Source organism: Anneissia japonica, unplaced genomic scaffold (genome assembly GCF_011630105.1).
Source record: "Anneissia japonica isolate Jap-2015-1 unplaced genomic scaffold, ASM1163010v1 scaffold1165_len1893470_cov193, whole genome shotgun sequence".
Taxonomy (NCBI): domain Eukaryota; kingdom Metazoa; phylum Echinodermata; class Crinoidea; order Comatulida; family Comatulidae; genus Anneissia; species Anneissia japonica.
The window spans coordinates 1,513,850-1,524,565 of record NW_022709613.1 but is presented as its reverse complement, the minus strand read 5'-3'; the positions used below and the strand labels follow the sequence as shown (position 1 = coordinate 1,524,565).

The 10,716-nt window shown below is 33.0% G+C and overlaps 2 protein-coding genes across 2 annotated transcripts in view; one reads left to right on the top strand and one right to left on the bottom strand.

The window, feature by feature from the left end:
- The window catches only part of LOC117106896 (disintegrin and metalloproteinase domain-containing protein 22-like), a 25,740-nt gene continuing 15,024 nt past the window's right edge, over window positions 1–10,716 (bottom strand). The window contains exons 9-15 of the mRNA XM_033248413.1: window positions 6,390–6,438; window positions 4,937–5,027; window positions 2,674–2,781; window positions 1,930–2,086; window positions 1,230–1,444; window positions 748–774; window positions 1–31 (exon numbers count right to left, since the gene is read on the bottom strand). Of these exons, the coding sequence (XP_033104304.1) occupies window positions 1–31; window positions 748–774; window positions 1,230–1,444; window positions 1,930–2,086; window positions 2,674–2,781; window positions 4,937–5,027; window positions 6,390–6,438 (678 nt within the window). The remainder of the gene's footprint in view (window positions 32–747; window positions 775–1,229; window positions 1,445–1,929; window positions 2,087–2,673; window positions 2,782–4,936; window positions 5,028–6,389; window positions 6,439–10,716) is intronic.
- LOC117106897 (rhodopsin, G0-coupled-like) lies at window positions 7,852–9,952 on the top strand. The gene has a single exon (XM_033248414.1). It carries the CDS (start codon window positions 8,141–8,143, stop codon window positions 9,071–9,073), a length of 933 nt encoding a protein of 310 aa, XP_033104305.1. The 5' UTR covers window positions 7,852–8,140; the 3' UTR covers window positions 9,074–9,952.

Sequence of the window (10,716 nt, the reverse complement as noted above, 5' to 3'; positions counted from 1 at the left end):
TTACCTTAGCATATTCCGTTCATGTTTTGTTCTATGAATGAAGGAAAATCAGATACTTGAGACACAAATAATAAATAAATAATAATGCTTATTATTTAGTAGTTATTAATAACAGAAGCCTCTTTATGCTATTTATTGGAACATTTATCAGCTTCAATTATCCACACATGTCAATCATATTTGCTTTTGTCATCCCTTGTATATTTCCTGGTACTAATCCATTATAGAGCTTAGAACGAGCACTATATTTTGCTCTAAGCGTTTTGGTTTCTGATTCTTTAATACAATCACTTATTATTATCCGTTCTAATTTTATTATTTGTATTAAGACGTACGGAGGCAGCATCCAGAGGTTAACGTTAAATGTTATTTAATCCAATAACCAGGGTAATGGTAATGTAATAATAATAACGCATAGAGGGCTTAACAATATGCACCAAATAAGTCTATCATTCTTCTTCTTCTTCTTCTTCTTCTTCTTCTTCTTCTTATCATTATTATTATTATTATTATTATTATTATTCAGCAAGAGCATTTGCTGACAGTCGGTGCCAACCTCATCACTGATGAAGCTTTTAATTTATTGTTCAATAATTGTGGTCAAAATAGTTCATGTAAATGATTCGAAGTAATTGTGCTTATGTGAAATGTATCGATACATTTTAACCACGACAATTTTGAAAACAGCCATAACCAAGGTAACAGTTTTGTCAAATATACTTGTTTTAAAATATGTTTCGTACTTACTGAAGTCTGTTCCTTTTTTGTAATCTTCTGAAATAAAAAAAATAAATAAAAAATAAGAAATAGTGATCGAAGAACCTTCTGATACTGAGTCGAAAACTCTATGTGTTGTCCAAGTCCGACCAATTCAAATTCTCAAAAATCTAAAAACATATTCTCGACCAACTGAGCTTGATTTCTTTATGCAGCAATAAATGCTACTCTCCCTTCTATATTTCATGTCAAGATTTAAAAATTCCGACCTTGATTCTTATTACAGAAAAGTTGTACCTGTCTTCCTCATTCTCAAATCAAACTAAGGATGTTTCAATGTTATCAAACGTATTGATAATTCTATGAAACGTATGAATATTCTTTATGATCTAAACTTTACAATGAACTTATACCCCTTAAATTACTCAGCACCCTCTATAAAAATTGACAGAGCAATTAAGGGCAAAAAAACGTTATTGCCTCATATGGCCTAATCGTAATAAAATCCTCACTTGTATCCAACAGACGTAGCACCAGAAACGACTGCTGCAGCAAAAACGATGCCGATAAACGCTGCAATGATGTGTGTTGTCTGAATACCTGTCGCATTGTTTTCTGTATTGCCTGATACAGGACACTTCCTCTTACTCTCTGGTATAAGCGTATTACATAAACGTCCTGTCCATTCACATTCACAAAGGCACTTGTTAGTTTTTTTGTCACATTTCTATAGAATGTATAAACGAAATGCACCAGTATTACTAACTATTTATAATGCCATCTGCTGTTAAGAGGTATGGAGAGAGGGGATAATGGAAGCTGGGGTTGGATGACACGATATTGAGGGGCTACTTTAGCCCTGCACTCAGCATCACACCAATTTTGACTACAGTACTTGAATGCAAACTTCCATGGAAAGGACTCCTAAAGGAGTTGGAACAAACTTTTCTGAGGTGTGTTTCCCTCTCGCGATGTTCATTTAACTCGAGTGGAAGCGATCAATATTAGAGTATGATGTGGAATTAAACATTCTAGGTCCGTATGATATTTTTCATTTGTGTTGATCCAGCAAAAAACAATAGTACTCACACTTCGTTTCGTAGTGTAAGTACTATTGTTTTTTGCTGGATCAACACAAATGAAAAATTTCATACAAATTATATTTGGATCAAAGTGAATTTATTTCAAGACATTCTAGGTCTGTTTACTTACCCCATTGTTTGAGCAAATTGTTCCTTCATTGTCATTACATAGCAATCTACCCTGAGTGTCACATTTTCCAGAAACACATATACCATTGACTTGACAAACCATACCATCGGTTGGGGGAAGACCATCGGTTACTGCACTTCCTACAGCGTACAAATTGCTACAGAAATGATATGTGAACTCGAGTAACAATACCTTAGTAGTTAAAATGCAAAATTTCCTGGCTAGTGAGACTTTGAAAAACGTAAGAATTTGTTCTGGCGATTAACCCACTTGAATAACCAAAATATTTAAATTGAATATTTCATAGAACTTTTTCATCAAGTAGGCCTTTACAATTTGAGGTTAAATAATATAGACCTGCCGTCCAGAAAACCAATTGTAGGACATAAAAAGCCATCTTTAGGCCCACATAACATATTTATATTGATTTTAGTCGTTCGTATATTAAGGTATAAGAATGTAAGCCTGAGTCATAGTAATTCATACAATCGTTGTGATTAGCCTTTCTATTAGCCGTTCATGTTTAACTTTACATATTCATAAATAGAAAATATCTTATAAATACAATTTACATTGACTGAAACTAGAAGTCAGTCTACCACCACTGTGCGGCTGTTAATGAAAACTTCAACATCCAAACCATTATGTTAGACTTGCTAAGGAAGCGCAATGCTTTATAGGGAACGGAATTGGGGTCAATTAACTGTAACCAACTTTTGCAGTTTTTTAAAAACTTTAACTTACCTGCACGTTGGAGATCCCGAAATTGAAACATTTGCTATTTTGAGTGACTGGGCAACTGGAAGGGCGACCTCATCAGCCACACAGAGCACGATATCACATTCAGTAAGTCTAAAAGAAAAAAAAAACTAAATTATTATCTGAATCTTCATCAATAATATTGAATATTTAAATCATATCAGAAAAATGTTTGAAGGTTGATTAACACAAATCTGAAAATTAGTAAAGTGGTAAGAAATTAAGAGAAACAGAACGTCAATAATATATGAATAACAATAAAATAGCACGAAGAGATTGCTAGATAAAGTGTTGGTGAGCAATAGGTTTGTCCTCTGGTACTTAATGTAATCATAAGTCGAAGCGCCACTATAACAACAGCAGCATGGGAACGCATGTAGGCATTGGTTTTAGAGAATTGAACGAATAGTATCAGTAACATAATGCTACAGGGGATGATGTCAAACACTAATTTCTGTTGGATAAAAAAATGTAATAGGCCTAGTGAAAATACATTAGTGAAATGTTAAAGAAATACAGAATGAAAATAATTATACACAAGGAATAACATAGAAAGAAGATGAGAGCGGATGAAAAAAAAGTCAAGACAAGTGATACATTACTGTTATTTGGATGATTATGGAAAATGAACGATGAGAAAAGAATTTAAAGAAAACCTCAGAAAGTACGGTCGTAGTTTTTGTTGCATCTTTTTATATGAGGCATGCTTACAAAGAGAAGTTCCATTGGACTTAGGTCGTCACAAATATACCATATTCTTCTAATGGTTCTTGTACTTGCTTTGTTTATTTTCTTTGATCTGTGCTTGTTATGGATATATTAAATAATATTAAAATCGAATCCTAATCAAATTAAAGATATTGGTTATTTGTTTTCACCCCCAACAAGGGCCTGAAAGTCACCTCTAGGTAAGGAGTTACTAATAGCGGCTTATTAATGTTCGTCTTTGTAAACCATCAAATGTTTCTATCTGAACTGAAACAGATTGTGTGAACAAATTCAGAACCCACCAACGCCGATAGCCAATGCAAGCCTAGGTATCTCGGTCAACGTATACTACGAACTTCCGACAAGAAGAAGAAACAGATGGAAACAGATGTGTCAAATATGACCATAGAAAAAATTGATAAATCTAAAATAATATTCTGAATGACAGACAAACGCAGAAGTTTTATAAATTGTGGAAAACGACAGGTGATTACTGGTACAGAGGTGAAGGTAACAAGGTTTGAATTGTCTCTTATACACAATTTTTTCTATTGATAAGGCGTTATTTATGTCTTGTCTTAGGGCTAAGCACTTAGTTGCCGTAGTAACACTGAATTTAACAGCACAATGCATTGGCGTTTTTTATTCTGCATTTTACACTATGGACCCTGAAAGTGCATTGCCTTAGGCACGACATGCAATTAGTTATATCTAACACATTATTTCCAAATTGTAATATCTGTACGTATTTGGCATCATACAGTATATAAACATATGTTTTGCTAAAAAACATGTAACAGCGATTCCAAATACATTATATAATGATACCTTTTCCATGATGTATTTATACAGGGCTATACTAGGCTATACTCGATTAGAAAATCCATAATTTTGACCAAAGGCATTAATTTGGTACAAAAGGCAGTACTCGCATAAGGATTTGCATGATGAAGTGTTTGTGCACGAAGAGAAGTACTGATGTCATAGGCACATTATAATTTATTATGTAAATTATAAAATTGCCACATATTTTAGCATATAAATCAACTATTTCATCGAAGTATAATGTTCAATTCTACATTATTATATTTCATAATTCCAATAGGCCTAATCCTCGATATTACAAGAATAAATGTTTGAGTGGGCACCCCAGCAAACACAAAACATTATTAAAACTTTCGCGTTAAATATGTCAGAGAGTATTTACACAACGTTGCATTGCAGCGAATTTTAAATGGAATTCACGTTATAAATAAATATTTATGGTTCTACTAAAAAACTGTAGCGATATTATAAGGTGAAATTATTTGCTATGATGTAGAATGTCTAGTAATTATCACGTGGTGACCAGCATATAAATAAGCCACGGAACCCATACATCGGCTGTTTGTTTTTCATGTAAAAAAAAAAGTCTTAGCAAAATGCATAAACTCTAGTTTAAGTTTAGGTTAGTTTCGTTCACAACGACGTTTGCACTAACCAGGCGAACACAGCAATACATTTACTCAATAACATACCGGTATTCCAGTTAAATACTTACAATATAGAACAATTTGGAGTTATTCCACAAAAGGCACTAGAGGCATCAGCTTGAAGTTCGTCGAGACATTCAGTTGAAGCTGCTATAGCTTCTATAATTCATAATGCAAAATAAGGATAGAAAAGAACACAAACAAAACAGGAAAGTGAGATTTTACGAAATAATTTGTTTCTAAATCACAATGGTATGCTATTGTATTTGTGTCTCTCCAACCCACAATTAGATTTATTATGTAAAATTGTTCTTCTTTTAACCGAATTAATGGAATTATTAAAAAATCATAAGGTTCTCAAAACTATTATAATAGGATATAACAGTAATGTGTTATTATTATATATATATGATATAATATCGAGTATTTTTTATACTTTATTATTTTTGTTTCAAAGTTCATTGACCTAATTAGGATTTTAATATATGTTGTTAACGATTGAATCAATGCATTTTTACTAGGTGAAAATTATGCTATTTTGAAATTATTAAATAAAGTTATACCAACTCAATGGGTTGAGAATTGGAATGCGTTTTAACGCTAATTGATGAAATATTTTTGTTCCAATATTTTGTTGAAAGCAATTTAGTTCGAAGTTTATTTCTAAAAATCTGTCTGCGATTAGTTAAAAAAATTAGGTATTTCAAAATAATATTAATTAGTATGTTAAGAACAATCACTTCAGATCCAGACACTGAACTTCGATGTCATATACTGGTAAAAATACCGCATTACATAATTTGTATCCAAGTTGTCGTTCTAAAAGCTAACTACAGTACTTATTGAAATAGGCCTATAGGCTAAAAGTAAGCCATTAAATTTTTCGAAGTTTATTACTTTTTAAATAGTCTGTGATAAACTAAAAACTTTAAAAAATTATATTAAGTATTTCAATAGCTTACTTTAAGCTTTTAACTGAACATTGTCAAAAAACAAAATCATCGCTAATTTTACGGACACACCAGACGCATAAATGATTCCTTTGCATAGCATTCTATAGCTTGTAATTAATTACAAAAAGGTTTGAAAATCAGTGATAACATTGTTATATCTGTTTATCAATTAGATATTTAAGCTATTTATTGTTTGAAATAAATTTGAGGTTTTTGACAAATTTATAATGAAATATAACTTTAGATACAAAATTGGTAAAAGGCATTATTGGATGGCATTATTGCTTTCCTGATAAAAATCTAAGTTAACTGCTAAAGATAAATACAAATGAGTTGTAACTAACGACACCCAGATCAATTAGATTGTCGCTGGTATGTACTTTACTCCTAACTGGTACGGTATATGTTAGAACAGTCGCACCCTATCCAGACACTGAACTTCAAGTACATAATTAAATTGGTAAAATAAATTACTTTAGGTTTGTATCAAAATTAACAATTTAAATACAGTACGACCAGCATCTATCTAAAGTATTTAAAAAAATGGAAGGTAAGAAAATTGATTTACCTTTTCCAATAACATTTTTACAAACGCAATCCCACGAATTACATCCACGCTGAAACCAAGTTAACATGTAACATAATTAATCAACCCACACTTCATGAGATTGTTTATTCCAACAAAACGTGCCTGGGTATTTGTTAGGGTTCCGGCGCGTTGCCCCCCGGGCCCGTTGCCACCCGGCCCGTAGCCACCCGGCATTTTGTCACCCGGCCCGTTGCTACCCGGCCTTTTGCCACCCTAAGCCCGTTGCCACCCAGGCCTTTTGCCACCCGGCCTTTTGCCACCCGGACTGTTGCCACCCGGCCCGTTGCCACCCTAGGCCCGTTGCCACCCGGCCTTTTGCCACCTTTGGGAATGTCAAATATTTATATTATTTTGGTGGGTTTTTTACACATAGGCCTATAGTTGTACTAGTAGGCCTACTGTAGCAGAATTTTTTCTTGATTAAATTTACTTTCCATTTTAATATTTAATTATTAGTTTACTGTATTTTAAAACAATCATCCATGCGCCTTCTTACCACCAGGAGAAAATTGCAGAAATAAACATTGTTATAAGTAGGCCTAAGCATAAAGAGAGAAAACTGCAGTGTCAAGTTTATTTTTATATTATTATTTTTAAGTATATTTTTATCCTGAAAAATAGGAAGAAGTTTGGCAAAAATGCTGGAAGTAAAATTTCTGCGAATACAATGCATAAGCCTACTACAACTATGGTTGGTAACGGGCCGGGTGGCAACGGGCCTACGGTGGCAACGGACCGGGTGGCAAGAGGCCTATGGTGACAACGAGCCGGGTGGCAATGGGCCTAGGTGGCAAAAGGCCGGGTGGCTAAAGGCCGGGTGGCAAAAGGTCTTAGGTGGCAAAAGGCCGGGTGGCAACGGGCCGGGTGGCAAAAGGCCGGGTGGCAACAGGCCAGGTGGCAACGGGCCTAGACCCTATTTGTTACTGCATGATATAAGATCATAGGGACCTACGTAACAGATAGGGATTCAAATTTTATACCTGCTATATCATGGAATTAAGCGTTGTAAAGCGCTCTGATTGGGGCTCTAATGAGCACCATATAGCAAAATTCTTTTTAATACCGTACTTGTGTTTTCTCATTTTATTCGACTACATTAACCACGTCGTAATATACGATAGAACTATCGAATTCAGCCGAATGTACAATTTTAAACCAAATGACTGAATTCGATAGGCAATAAACCAGTTAGTGTAAACAGGTTCGCCTCATTAAACTTCATTGAAAATTTGTAGCCCATTTTTTTTAAATTTAATAGAAAGTTACCATTATTATATCTGTGTACTCTTACGAACCTCTTTATACCATATACGAATGTACATTAATTATATACGCTTCGCTTTATATGGTGGTTCACTGTTCCCTAGTGTAAACTGTACATAAATTATGTCCAACCCCATCTAAGAATTAAATATTTCTAAAAGTGATACTTTAATTATCAATCCATATTCCCTAATGAATTTGCCTACCATTTTAATCAGAGCAGCAGCTTGCAATTTATTTCAATACTATTGGCCAGTAGCAATACGCATGTGCATAGCAAGTGTATTCCAATGCTTATTTATTCAGTGTCTGGGTTATTAAGTACATATTTTGGGCAAACGCATGACGTTGAAGAAATCATAATTTGTAGGGCTACCTGTACTTATAGTTATCCCAAAACCTTTAGCCTAATCAAGACTTAAAGAAGTGGTTTACTCATATAGCAAACCGAAGAAACACTCATAGACATGGGCGATACAGGAGACAATTTTAGTTTATATGACACTTTTGAGGAGATGTACTCCGAAAACGACAGACGCGTACAGGCGGTCATTTTGGGTTTTATCTGTATTGCAGGAATTATTGGCAACTGCCTTGTACTTTTCTCTTTTATGACGACACGTAAGCTGCATAATAACACCAACATCTTTGTAGCAAACCTCGCTCTGTCAGATCTGATTGTATGTTTGAATCTACCAATAACTATTATAGCGATTGTTTCTGACGATAAATGGCCACTGCATGAAGGTATTTGTGTTGTAAATTCAATTTTGCTGATCGTCTGCACCGGTTGCAGTCTATACACTATGGCATGTATTGCCCTGTTGCGGTATGTGTATATATCGAACTTCAAATACAAAAATGTACTGAAAATGCATACGTGCATATTTATAGTAATCTTCGCATGGCTGTTTTCAACAACTTGCACAGTTTCACCAGTACTCTTTGGATATGTCAAAATGGGTTATAATCGACAATACCATTCTTGTTCTTGGTCAACGGCTGGAAATCAGTATAGCCTTATCATAGCGGTTGTATTTTACCCAATCCCATTTATCTGTATTTTTCTTTCCTACTTTTCAATACTGCGTGTTGTGTGTAGGAAAGCAAAAAACGTTCAACCGGCGGCGAGTCAGCTTGCACGTAACATCACAAACCGCAATCTGGCGGTAACTAAAAATCTTTTTACTGTCTTTTGCGTATTTGTCATGTGTGGTTTTCCGTACAGTTTGCTGATAATACTTCCAGACACTGACAGAGTGATATCGTATGCCGCAATTTTACTGATGTGTAACTGCTTCATCAATCCAATAATTTATGCTTTTAAACACCCAGAATTCAAAAAAGTAATCCCTGGTATGATAATGTGTAAGGGAATAGTCACACCAAACAAAGACTAATATTCCAGTTACAGGATATATATCAGCATTTTCTTTGACGATGTCGCACACAAAGATTAAGTATTTCGGGAAGTGCCCTTTTTAATACATTAATACTAATAGCCATTTAGCACTGCAAACATAGGCCCGAAAATGAAGGAAATTTCATTTGGTTTACCAAATTATGTTTGTAGTGTCAGAATGGCTAAAAATATAAAACAAACAATTCATTATGTATAAACAGGTAAATAAAAACGCATTAGAGTAAGTGAGCTATTGGAAATACATTTAGAACTGTATAGCCTATATTGTGTAACATATACATTACCCAATGTTTTTGTTATATAAATTCTATCTATACTATTTTATTGTGATAAACTACCGTTACTATATCACGTTAAAGCTAATCATTTGTTTCTAATAGCCTATTATATATTATCGAGCATAATATAGGCCTAGGTCTAATGTATATTACCGTAATTGCTTTAAATATCGTATATTTTCATACTTGGTGTTTTTCTTAAATTATTTTGAGACTTCGTTTTACCTTAACATGTTTGTTATGGTTTTTTTTTTTTTTGTTTTTTTTTTTTTTTTTTTTTCCTGCCTGAGAAGTGTCTAATAAAATAAAAATAAAAATATTGGTATTAGTGCCTATATCTTTCTTTGTATAAACAATAATGTTATTGCTTTACGTTATTTACTTGAAAGCTATACTAATTAACCTGTACCACTTACAATTGATTGCATTTGTTATATCAGTATTGTCTCATGTGACATATTTCTCATTACATTAATTTGGATAGGCCCTTGAAATTCTTCACCATCTTTATCGGACTCCTATTGGCGTATTGTAATCTCTGTATGAATAAACACAATCAAATCCGGGTACAGATTGTTTATCGAAATATATTGGTTATTATAGCCTAAGGAATTATTCTGGTTAATGTAAAATGTAAACAGTAAGTAAAGTAAGCCAGTAAAATAATATACTTTCTAGTTTAACAATACATATATGAAAATACAGTATATACAATATTAGATTAACAAAAACAATACAATATATTGAATACAATAAATACAATATACATATATATATATTATATACTTCATTTGAATATATATATATATATTATATGCGCCTATATACATACATAAAGTAAACAATAAACAATTTAACAATATGTTTGATTAAACATTTTATGACTAAATAGTAACACTAAACTAAAATATAAAACATAGAACTATTTGTGACTTACGTTCGACTTTTTTTTTTATAATAGGCTATGAGATCAGTTGTCAATTACAAAGCCATTGCATATATGATCAAATATCATATTAATATTATTCATAAGGCAGTGTATATGTAGTGAATAGTGAATTGGTAAAGTATAAATAAGAGAATACCTATCAATATGTCAGAAGTACTTTACAATATTACTTTATGCAGTGTATAAATTTAAAATTAAAATTTTAATATATTCAGTAACCCCTAAAAACGAGAACATTCCAAAATTCAAATCAAAATATAATGTATACAAGAAACAACAAAATCACTATTTCATACAATACCAGTAATAAATATTGTGTTGAAATACGTGTTTATATATACGTATATATGTATTCATAAACACACACACACACACACACACACACACACACCC